The 12,340-nt window shown below is 51.4% G+C and overlaps 2 protein-coding genes across 2 annotated transcripts in view; one reads left to right on the top strand and one right to left on the bottom strand.

Annotated features, from left to right (window-relative positions):
• LOC109516427 (uncharacterized protein C16orf52 homolog B-like) overlaps window positions 1–12,340 on the bottom strand; it is a 426,069-nt gene that overhangs the window by 286,544 nt on the left and 127,185 nt on the right. The window lies entirely within an intron of this gene.
• LOC109515938 (BAH and coiled-coil domain-containing protein 1-like) overlaps window positions 2,063–12,340 on the top strand; it is a 48,002-nt gene continuing 37,724 nt past the window's right edge. Inside the window, exons 1-9 of the mRNA XM_019870098.1 lie at window positions 2,063–2,069; window positions 2,255–2,413; window positions 6,172–6,282; window positions 6,365–8,317; window positions 8,936–9,047; window positions 9,620–9,804; window positions 10,175–10,315; window positions 11,219–11,391; window positions 11,747–12,110. Of these exons, the coding sequence (XP_019725657.1) occupies window positions 2,063–2,069; window positions 2,255–2,413; window positions 6,172–6,282; window positions 6,365–8,317; window positions 8,936–9,047; window positions 9,620–9,804; window positions 10,175–10,315; window positions 11,219–11,391; window positions 11,747–12,110 (3,205 nt within the window). The remainder of the gene's footprint in view (window positions 2,070–2,254; window positions 2,414–6,171; window positions 6,283–6,364; window positions 8,318–8,935; window positions 9,048–9,619; window positions 9,805–10,174; window positions 10,316–11,218; window positions 11,392–11,746; window positions 12,111–12,340) is intronic.

Here is a 12,340-nt window from a genome sequence, read left to right as displayed (position 1 = left end):
AGTCTCCCCGCGCGCATCGGCCGCCCACACACACACACACACACACACACACACACACACACACACACACACACACACACACACACACACAGTCAGACACACACAGTCAGACACACACGCTGGCTCAAGGCTCAATGCCAGGGCCCTTGGTGGTTGGAGGCTTATGAAAGGGTCGGACTGACGAGAGGTTGCCAAGTGTACGGCAATAGGCGTAGCAGCCAAACTAACGAGAGTCAGAACCTCTGACACACACACACACACACACACACACACACACACACACACACACACACACACACACACACACAAAACAAGGAAAATGGACGGAGATAAGTAAATGGAAAAAAGATGGCGACCTGGGGGAAGGGTGGAGCTGCCACTGAAGACCAGCCGTGGGAAGAAGGGGCGGGAGGGGGGGTTGCACAGTGGAATTTCAACTCCAAGACTACTAATCAATATCACTAAGTGTTTGAAATAAAACCTTTTATTGACTTATTTAATCAACATGAACTTTTATATGTTTTGAAGACATTTTAAGATGCCCGTAATGCAGGTTTTCTTTTTTTTTTCTCGTCTCGTAAAAGATGAGGTACGGACAAACCAGTGAATCTATTTTCGCTCGCATTGTGTGTGTGTGTGTGTGTGTGTGTGTGTGTGTGTGTGTGTGTGTGTGCGTGTGTGCGTGTGCCCACACTGCCAGGGGGCCTTGTGAAAGCAGCCCAAGACATACTGTATATGAGCTGTGTTTTATTATGACTGGCTGAAAGGCCACTGATCTCCTGTTGTACAAGTGCGGTTCGCAGCTTAAAATAATACAAACTCAAGAAGCAGCACAAACAGAAAAATCTCGCAAAATATTTCGGCACGGCGAGGAGAAAAAAAAGAACAGGACGTGAAAAAACAAAATGAGAACAAGAAGAGACAGTTCTGCCAAATTCCTCGTCGACTTGTGCTTAGACTCGTTGCAGGGAGGACATGCCGTGGACAAGAGCAACGGGGCGCATCTTTTTATCAGTGAATGAGTCAATCATAATATTTATAAGAACTCATTTCATACGGCGCTGTAAGAGCGTGTTTACAAAGTGCTTTGACAGTACGGGAAAGCGTGAATAAAACACCGTGCAGAAACAAATGCAAGCAAGCGAACCTAAATAACAAAACATGCCTATATTGATTACAAGAAACCCAAAACATAGACGTGACATTCAAGTATGTTGGGCTGCAGCGATCAAATATTTTTAGAATCGATTACTCCATTTATTGTCCCATGGCTTAATAAAACAATCGGATAAAAATTGATATTTGCATTCCATCTTTGTGTATGTGGCCTGGTGAGTGACATGGGTGGCGGCAAATGAGGCCGAAGAGTTGGCAGTTGTGCGCTCAGGTTGGTTTCCTGTTCGCTAACGAACCATTTGCGAGTCTGGATGGTGAAATAGGGCCTTACCAAATAATCGAGTGGTTTATAAAATGATATATATATTTTTAAATTAATCTGTTATCTGGATTATAGACTACTAACTGAATGAAGGCCAAGAAAAAGACAGAAGCGTCTGGGTGCACTGCGTCGTCGTGAGGGTGTGTTGGAGGCGAAGGCGCCGCACATACGCAGGCGCGTGCGTGCCCGCGTATGTGCGCGCTCGGCTCTCTGATGCAAACTGTTGTCGTAATTGTCTCGGCGAGGCGGTGTTTATGGGTAACGACCCAGCCCACTGCACTTGCTCCCATCTCCCCATCCAGCGACTAATTACCTGACTCCCTGTGGATTTGTTTCTTCCTTCCCCCGACAACTGTTCAGGTTGTTCCGCCAAATGAGAGCGCGCTGATAAGTGCGGATACCTTGAAACGAGCCAACCTAAACAGAGCCCCGTTCGCTTGGTGCTTCGACTGCTGCCGCGCTCGCGCTAGTCGTGTGCGCGCGCGCTCGGTGGAAATGTACCACCGAGTCCCTGTGTGATTCCTGTTGGAAAGGCTTGTCAAGATGCTCTGCATGTTTAACCGTATTTTTTTTTTGATTTGATTTTTCACAGAGAGTGAAAACCATTTCCGTCCATTTTGCAGCATGAACGGTAACGTTGACAATGAAGCATTCTGTCATTCTTTTTGGCTTTCAGAGGAAGTTTGTCCTCACATCTGTTCTCGAAATTAAACATGCCTTCATTCTTCTCCGGAGCCAAATTTAATCAGCGCTGTTCAGAAATGTCACCCCTAACCTTTGTTTTTTTTTTGTTTTTTTTTTCCTTCTGTCTCTCAGGTGCTTCCTTTATGGGTTCCTTCCTGTCCAGCAGTTTGGGGTCGCCGCCTTCCCACCCGGCTCACCCCTCAGGACCAGTTTCCTCCCCATCCTCTCCCTCGTACCGGACCGGACCCCATTCGAACGCCTCCCCTATCTGGTTCCCTCACTCACATGAAGGTAACCGCTCACACGCGCGCGACTGCACGCGCGGAACATTTGGTGTCTGGTTAATCCCGGGTTTGGGTTTTGGGATTAGACTGCGATGAGGCCATTAAGTGGTTTAACCAACAGCGAGGCCAAACACATGAAGATGTGATGCCTCAGATCACGCTGCTTACAACACACACACACACACACACACACACACACACACACACGGCGCGCGCACACACACACACATGCTGAACTCATTCTGGCGCGAGAAGCATGTGGCTTTGTGTTTAGCGCTGGCTTTGGCGGAGTTTCTGTACCCTGACACCCCCTTAAATAAAAAATGGCTTCTAATATCTCCTTGAACATGCACACTAAAAAGTCATCAGTAAATATCTCTTTTCAGTGCCCCCCCCCCCACACCCAAGTTTTTTTTTTTGCATTGACTCTCTGTCACTCATCATCCTTCGCCCCCTGACCCACTTTGAAGGTTTTATGAGGTCGTACACCCTCGTTACGCACACGCGTATACAATTTCCATCGCTGCAGAGGAAATTACATTGACTTACATTCATTTCCTGGGGAACGGCATTTAACCGCAAACCGAGACTCGACCCTAAAACATAATGATATACTTTATGGCGGGCTTAATTTTCATTCCCAAAGACAGGTGCGTCCTCGCTGGTCCGTAGCACCTGCGCAAACTATCCGATTCGAGAGACGGATCGGAAATAAAAGATGATTACGGACAGTATTTCTTCACATGAACCCGTTCCGGCGCCCTGTAACCCGATAACGTGATCGGCTGTCCGCTGTAGTAACCGCTGTCCCCGTCAGGGTTAATTTAACGTGATTTTTGATTTGATGGTGCGCTGGTGACGTATGGAAAGTCATTTGAGCGTTCATTCGGTAGCTTAAGGTCCATGTCCTAATTTTAAATGTAAAAAAAGGTGAGTGAATATGAGTCATTGACCATCCAAAATAATTCTCGTTTAATTTGATAATTGATTAGCGGGCCATTATTATATTACACATGCGCTAAACCTAAGAGCATGCGGTGTACCTAATGAAGGGTCCAGTGGGGGCCGTACGTCTCGACCCATAGCCCCGCCGCCAAAGTCAAAAACCTCATAGACGGAAACCTTACCCCTATTTCCAGCAGCCCCTCCACCCCTGTCCAGAGGCCCCACCTTCAGGGCCCCCCTGTGGGCTAACCGCCCTCCAACGGCCCCCTTCCTGATCAGAAAGATCTACGCGCGCAGTGTCGTCTTTTGACAGTTAACCGTTTGTGGTCAAACATCGAGTTTGACGTAGTTATCTGTACTTCTCAGTGTGCGTGTTTGTTGGGTTGGTGTGTTCTGCACGAGAGCCTGACTGAATTTCTTCAAAAGTTACAGTTCAAGCGGGATTCTGCCCAATATGTGTAAAAGGTTTAAAAGAACTCAAGGCATGACAGCTCTTGTTGCCGTGGATTCAAATAGAACCCAGTCAGCTATCGACGAGTTTGTTTTCTTGATAATCAATATAGCATTGATGCATGACATCAATTTGCTAACTGATGGTGCTGAAAATGAGCCGCGTGCTCGATCTTGACTTCGGACACTTTGGCGGCTGTTTTGAAGATACCGTGGCACCTTTAAATAACGCAGCACTTGGCTCTGTCCCTTTTGGACCCGGCGCTGGGTTAGCAATTTCATCCGATATGGTGTCCTTTTCACCGAGCGGTTTTAAGAAGCGATACGCAGCCCCTAAAAGTGGCCACATGATATAGTCCTGCACGAACAAACTCAATTGAATTCCGACAGTAAACCCCGACTAATTGAGACCTTTTCAACCGAATGGCTCATGACAAGAAACAGCATGTCTGATTCTTCAAGAGGGAGGAGAGGGAGTCACATCGCAGTATGCGAGTGCGCTTCTATTCTTTGGCGCCTTTCGGAACGTTTTGACAAATTTGCGTAAGGCTGTTGGACCGCAGAAATTTGATTCAGCGTTGCAGTTCCGAAACGCGACAACCGGCTCATTTGTAGCTCATCTGGCAATAAATAGCAACATTTAAGCCCTGGAAATGAGCACTAATGTCTCCTGGAGGGGCTGTCTTATAAATCAGCTTCATAGAAAGAAGAGGCGGCGGGATGGCAAAGGGAGCAGAGAGCAGCGGCAGTCAATGGAGAGCACGGGTGTGTGTGTTTGTGTGTGCGCGCGCATCTGTGTGTGTGTGTGTGTGTGTGTGTGTGTGTGGCTATCAGACAGATTTTGTGTCTGCAGTGGCTCAGCTTTTGATCTTCCGAACACGTGTGTGTGCGCGCACGCTCACGGTTCGAGAGCGCGCCGGCACACTACAAATGATTGTTTTTAAGAATTCAAGCCAGGGAGCTCCGCCGGGCGCGCTGCCAGCTGGCCGGTGTCCAGAGAGTGGAGTGTGGAGCCAGCACAAAGAGGAGAGACCTGGCCGATGCGCACGCACGCACGCACACACTCACACACACACACACACACACACACACACCTGTCCTTGTTTCGCGGGTCCCCTCCTCACTTTCTTGGCCGCTCTCCTCTCATCTCTTCCATCTCAAAGCTCTCCACTTCCCTTTCACTCCTCCCTTCATCTTCCAGCGCAAACAACGCACACGCATTTGCCTCCCCCCGTACGCCTAACGGCAGCAACATCGCATTACGGGCTTTTCATATTGACAGGCCCTCTTCTTTTGGTGTCTCTTTTACTCGCACTCCCGCTTTGTCATTTATTCAAGCGCTAACCCTTCGTCCTTTTGGTCCCCCACTTTGCTTTTTTTTTTCTCCCCCCCTCTCTTCTCAACGGTCTTTGTTCCTCTCTTCTTCCCACCCTCCTGAATTTTATCACTTGTCATTACTCGGGGGATTGGCTTTAGATGGCTGATAGAGCCTTTTGGCTAATTGTTGCCATTTAGATTCACTGGTTGTTAACCATTCAGAGTAATCACGCACACACACACACGCACACACACACACACGTGCGGCGTGCACGGTGGTGCATTTACATGGCCGCATGAACAAGCACCCCTCCGCAACCCTGCCACCCCACCAAACACAGACACACATGCCGGAGCAGAAAAGGGGGCGTCGGCGGTTTTTGCAGCGTGACTGTGGAATGCGTAGGATGAGTTTTTATGGAGTGCTGTTTACTTTGGCCGCCGCCATTAAACTTTTAACGGCTGCCAATTAACGGGCCAGCAAGGACACTCTGCGGGGCATGAAACCAGCTGCCGAAGAACAGAGCACGCACACAAACGCAAGCCGAGCCTTTTGGTCGCCTCTCGTGGAGATGGCTTGCCTCTTGCGCAGCGCGCGATGGCTGTGATTTCTTTGCCGGTTTCATCTCGGCATGCAACGCGGCCCAGTTCCGCACCACCACCACCACCGAGACCTCCGCAGTTCGACGTCCTTGAAGACAGGGAACAGAGTGGAACGACCATTTACCTCCCAGCGACCTCCTGGGAGGGTTGCGTGTGTGCGTGCGCTCACTGTGATGCTTCATACGATTTGTCTTGGGTCGGGGGCGGAAAGCAAATTCCATCCGGTTGAACGCTGCAAATGTTTGGCAGTAGCTGCTTGCTGTGGTTTTTGTCACCACTTTGTCCACTGTAAATAATGTCAAGTCATGTGGCATGTTAGTGCAAAAGTGAATACAGCCATTTTTTTTTTCGCCCTTTTTTTCCAAAGCGGCAATTTCATGATAGATTGAAGGAATAAATGATTTGTTTGGAGAGCTGCTGAATGTCAATGCTTTCCCCTCCCTCTGACAGGGTACCCCAGCTATTCAGGAAGCCTCGCCTCCCCTTTTCTTCCCATGAGTCCCTTGGATCACCATAACAACAGTCTGTACGGACAGCACCGCTTCTATGAAACTCAAAAAGGTATGTTTTGCGGAGCGCAGTGCTGGTAACCGGACTTACTCACTTGACTGCTTGGCTTTACTTTGAAATTGTCTTCTCCCAGATCACTTCTACCTGAGAGGCCTTCCGACTCAGCCCCCTCTGCTCTCCACCAACCTCCCCCCGCTTGCCAGAACCGCTTCCGGCCTCCCGCTCGGCTCCTGCAGCCGAGAGACGGACGGCGGCGGCGGCAAGAGCGCCAGGGACGCGGGCGAGAAAGCGATGACGTCCTTATCGAAGGAGAAAGAAAGATCCAGCAGCAAAGAGCGCCAGCAGCAGGAAAATAAAGACAAACATCAGCTTCATCATCACCCGGCGACTGCCGCCGCTCCATCAAGCTTCCATCATAAAGCCTACCCGCAGCCCTCCCATGCTGCTCCCTTGCTTCACCTCGCTCCACAGAGCAGGGAGGAGGATTCCAGACACCTTCCGGAGCGTCACAAGGAGCACAGAGACGGCGACAGCCAGGGAGGGAAACATACGAGTGCCTGTAAACTTTCCGGTGTTTCTGGTACGGAGGCCGTCTCCAGTGAAAGGGGGAGCACGTTAAGCAGCTGTAGTGGGGGCGGAGCGGGTCGAACCCCTTCTGGAGGCAGTCGGCGTTGCCATAAAGAACCCATCAACGGGGATATGAGGATCAGTGACTCGTCAATCGCTTCCTCGGAATGTATAAGAAGAGGTGCGGCCGCGGCCATCTTGGCCCCTCCGCGCTCCGTGGCCTCCTACTCCATGCCTCCGCCTCCTCCGCCACCCCCAACTCATACCTTGCACATGGGCTCAGCAGTGGTCGGAAGCTGGCTTCACCCGCATCACCATCCCCACCCGGAGTTTTACTGCCCCCCGGCGCCGATGACCATCGTACCCTCCAAAGATCCACTTTCCGCGGGGTCCAGCCGGGAGGCAAAAGTCATCGGCGCGACGTTTGTCCCTTCCGTGGGGCCGCTGGGAAATCTGGCAACCCCCGAGTGTCACGGGGCCGGAAGCGGCGGTAAAAAGGGAGAGGACAAGAACGGCGACGGCTCTCACGAAAGTCCCGCCCATCACCTCGGTCGCCTTAGCGGTTGCCAGAAGAAAGACAAATCCCAAACACATTTGCAGCAGCAGCTGGGATACGGCAAGGCCGACAAACCGCCCGACTGGAGCCCACAAACGCAGCACTTCCAAAAACACAACGCCACTGCGAGCTCTCTGCCCGAGCTGCGATCCTGCAGCCTGGAAACGGCCTCGTCCCTCAGAGACGTGGAGATCGTGGACGACGTTTACCGGCCATCGCATCCGCCGGACGCCCAGGGGACGTACCTTGGGGCCGGACGCTGGTCTGCATCCAAAAGTGGCTCTCCGCCTTTCAGGGACTGCTCTCAATCTGGATCCCAATCTGATGGAAAAGTGGGCTCGGCGGTTCAGAGGGAGGGACAAAAGGTCGCTCGGATACGACACCAGCAGCACAGCAGCCACGGTACCGACGAAAAGGGACGAGATGGCCTGCCGGCAACACCTTGGGGAGCTCGAAAAGGACCGCAGGACGACCCGAGGAAAGACTCCCGTCACGCGTCTGCGAGCAACAGTGAAATACGAGGACTCTGTGCCGCAGCCTCCACCAAAGACAACAACAACCAGTCCACTTCTCTAGCGCAGAACACAGGAGGAGAGGGCAGCGCCATGAAGAATTTAATGAACTACAGCTCCCAGCAGCCTTTGCTGCTGCCCCAGCGGAGCCCCTTTGGAGGCTTGGGCTGCCTCAAGCAGGGTGGGGAGAGATTAGAGAAGGGGGAAAGGGGCGGAGGCAAAAACAGCTCCTTACAAGACCCACCCAAACAGTCGCTCCCTCCCCGCCGAGGTTCCTCGAACGAGGGAGAGAAGGGCGACAAAGGCGGGAGGGAGGCCGGGGAGGCGGGAGAGGGGGGGGTAAGGCAGCCTCCGGTGGGCATCGCCGTCGCGGTGGCCAGGCCCCCCCATCGTTCTCCAGACAACACCCCTGGACTCGGCAGACAGGGCAGAGTGCTGCCCAGCATGAAAGGTCAGACGCGGTCCATGTTTGTTGCATTGAAAGTCAATTAAGGCGATTTTGGGGCTTTGGGCGATGCTATAAGAAATACGAGCTGTTGGTGTATCCTCCGTTTCTTGGTCCGTTTGATGTTAATTGGGGACTCAACAGGCCTGGCCAATTATAACACGGCAGACATTTATTTTTTCCCTCCAAGCGCACCACAATCTCACAATCCAAACTGAGAACAGCTTCTATCCCGAGTTGTCATTTCGCACTATAGATAGAGGGGATGAATGCCTTGTTTTTATTGCATTCACGGGCCTTCTAAAAATTGAAGTCTCTCTTTTAAGTCCCAAGTTTTACAAAGCGTCGTCGATCAATTCAGTTCCCAAGGGGAGTCAAGATGAGCTTTGTTTCCGGAAAGGCGCATTTCATGTCCTTTCCAAGCCCATTGTCGCTCGCGCAGGAATCAATCTGGCTAATCAAACACCAACACACACCCACCCTGATAGGCTGTCAGCATCAAATTAGCACAAGCGCCACCATTTCCAGTCAAAAGAAGGAAAATGAAAACAAAAAGCGTTTGAATGATCTTGTTCATTTCTCTGCGGGGGTTGTTGTCAGCATTTCGCTGCATTCGTCTTGCAGGGGTGTCCCGACCAATGTATCCGCTTGGCCGGGAGGCGGAGGAGAGGAAGAGGATGACGGAGGATCAGCTCAGCCTTCATCACCTGGACAGGGACAGAGAATTGCTGATTAGGTACTTCCACCAAAGTGTGAATGAGCGCTACTCCACGTACACATTGGAGCATCTGTTTTCTCTCCTGGCACTGCTTTCATTCTCTGTCCATGTCTTTTGGTCTGAGCCGCGCCGTCTCTTTACGCCCCCCCCAAACACTCCATTTACTCCGCTCGGCCTTTGATGTCGTATTTCTGTACCACTCCGACACACAAAGGCACACGCGCGCGCACGCAAACACCATCTCCGAGGGGTTCTTTTTCCTCAGAGATGGGCTGCGGTGTCTTAATGTTATGCGGACTCATACAAATGTCTCTGAAGTCTCACACTTTTATTATGTAGCTCCATTATGTTTTTTTTTAACCCCCCCCCCCCCAAAAGTAAGTAGAATTCATAGACCAGATGTCGAAAATGATAGTCGCCACTGCCGCTGTCACTCATCTTTGATGAATCTAATGGTTGTCGTGGTAATGAAGATCACAAGGACGATAACGATCATAATGGTGATTGTGACGACATGAAGAGAGATAATGACGATAATGACCAAAGTTGCTTCTGCCGACTGTTTGGGGGCGGCGGGGGGGGAAAAAAAGGGACAGCAAGGAGCGCATGGAGTTTGCCCGGATCCACCCTTCAAGTAGTTGCCACGGTGACCTGACCTCTCACCTCTTGGTGCCTGGAGGCGCCAGCCAGTTGGGGGCAGACCCCACCGCTCACGCTCACCACCACTGGATGCAGAGAACAGGAAGTCCTTCGCTCTGGATGGGACATTCATATAGTGAGTGCGACGTTTCAAACTTCTCATGGAATACATTTACATTGAGTTATGCAATTCTTTTTAGAATAAGTGTTTTTGTAGTGTTGGGTGTTGGTATGAAAAAAAAATTTATATGGTCTCTAACATTGCAGATTTTAAGCTCGTGCCGGTGTCAATTTTTTTATTTTCTATCCCACAATGATGATGTATTTCACGTAGTTGTTCCCCCCCCCCACACAAAAAATGTCACAGCTCAAACGCTGCACATACTTCAAAACAATTTAGCACACTGCAAAACGATCACTCAATGCTAATAAAGGGTGCAAAAAAAACCCCACCAATTGATTTGGAGAATGCATGCTGAGACCACTTCTTGGCCCTTTTGTTCCAGGTTTGAACCACGTGGGGATGAGTGCCAGTTTCCCCCCAGGTTTACCCAGCCCTCTGCAGCCCGTGCTTGGCTCACTCACCCAAGACCCCAGCTCCCCACTGATGGTCCTTCCGACAGAGCCTGGGCCTCATCATCACCTTGGTACATCCTAACACACACACATGCGCACACACAGATATACAAGTACACATCAAGCTCGCACTGCCGTCCGACCGCCACCTCCCGTCTCCCCTCTTCGCTCCTTTTGCTCCAACGGAACCGCTGCCATTTCTCTCCCAGAGTTTTTAGTATCATTGGCTAATCATAATATAATGCTCAACTAAGTCCCTCTGTCAGTGGGAGCGTGTTTTATAGCTTCGTTAATAGGAGCAGCTATTTCCATTGCCCTCAGCAGCATTATGCAAAGCGTTTTCAACTGACGTTCATCTCGCTCGTGACGGGACTCTGGCTTGTGTGCGTGCGCGCGTTTGTGTGTGTACACATCGAAAGTTGTGCCATCACGTCTGGACCGACGTGCGACGTGACGGGTTCTGTTTTACGTCTCAGCCGTGCTCGAGGAGTACAAAGTGCGCGCGAGTGTGTCTGAATGCTTCTTTGCAAACAGGCTGTGAAATTTAATTATCTCCCGCCTCCCTCGCTCCGCTCCGTGGGAGTTCCTGCAGAGAAGGGAAGTGCATCCACTGAACCCTTCCCCTGGGAAACATTAGCCCACTCAGGCTAATCTCACAGAACAAAGGTTCCCAGTGACAAAGCAGCCAAGGAGGCATGTGTGTGCGAGTGGGCGTGCGTGTTCCGAGGACAGGGCGGGGCCGCGCAGTGGAACGCCCGATTCCCAAAAAATGGCTGGGAAAGGGGGAGGCGGTTGCGGCGGTTTTTGGGGAAGATGGCCACAGCCCACCGTCCACAAAGAGCACCTTTGTGACACACTGGTCTTTGATGCTGCTCCCCGCGCATATGGCACGCTCGCTTCTTCATAAAGCAACTAAGTCGGGCTTTCAAGTCCATCTCAAGGCCCGCCCGCCCGCTTTCTTGTCTGTCTCGCAGACGTTTTGGAGCAATCGGGTCTGTGGCCTCCCGTCTACGGCGCCCGCGGGCCCCCTCCCCACCTGCAGCATCACCCCGTCTACTCCCGCTCCTCATTCCTACGGCAACAGGAGCTCTACGCCCTGCAACAGCAACGGGCCATGGAGCATCTGCAACGCCATTCCTTGGGACAGGTACCGCGCATGTTGTTTTAACTTGACCCCGAATTAGATAATAGTGGTTATAAAATGTCTCCACACTCCAGTTCCCCCTGCCAGGCTTTTGTGATTTTTTTTTTTTTTAATTTATTTCTTTTAAAGATGTGGATAGTAATGAAAGCTGGCGACAAAGTGAAGCATGACAGAGAACTCAACGGGACAGATTTTAACTGTTATTTTTGTGCGTGTTACTTGGTAACAGACAAACGAATGGCTGCTAGGAAACCGTACTTGTTTTTTGTTTACATTCAAATTTGAGCTCTGACAGCCATTCCAAGTGATGTCATATAAGACGTGATCACAGGATTGCAACTTGGGCGTCCCTTCACAGCGGAAACACGACGAGCACGCCTCTCCGTTCGAAGACTCTCCTCCGATATCGAGAGCCTCGTCGTCGTCCTCTTCCACGTCCTCTCATGTGGCCAAACCCTTCTCGCACACGCCTCCGCCGCCAAAGACGTCCGCCCCGTCGCCGGGGCTGTGTCCCAGTAGTCGTCAGTCACCGTGCTACCATTCCCCCTCCAGGCGAACGCACCCGCCCAATCCCCTGACCCCCGCCCCCAGCCCGGCTGCGGCGGCCCCTCGCTCGCCAGCGCTCAGCCCTGCGCCATCGCTCTTACCCAAAGGCCTGGAGAGGACCAGCGACAGAGGAGAGGGGCAGCCACCTCAGGACTACCCGCAATCCCTGGAGCCCGGTGAGTGGGACGGTGAATAATTAATTGGTAAATGCTGAAAGCTTTGGTGAGAAAAAGAATGAAGGCAAAGGGGCGGAGTGCGCGGCTTGCAGATGGAAGTGAATATTTAGCCGTGGGAAATAAGAAGGCGAGAGAACGTCGCGGTTGTTCTGAAAGTCTCTGCAAGGTTAAATGTCGTGTAAATTTGACGCACCACGTCGGAGAGAGCCAAAGGCGCGAGTTCAACTTAA

The sequence above is a fragment of the Hippocampus comes genome, unplaced genomic scaffold (genome assembly GCF_001891065.2).
Source record: "Hippocampus comes isolate QL1 unplaced genomic scaffold, H_comes_QL1_v1.1 scaffold620, whole genome shotgun sequence".
NCBI lineage: Eukaryota > Metazoa > Chordata > Actinopteri > Syngnathiformes > Syngnathidae > Hippocampus > Hippocampus comes.
The sequence above is the reverse complement of the archived record's forward strand: the minus strand, read 5'-3'. Positions and strand labels throughout refer to the sequence as shown.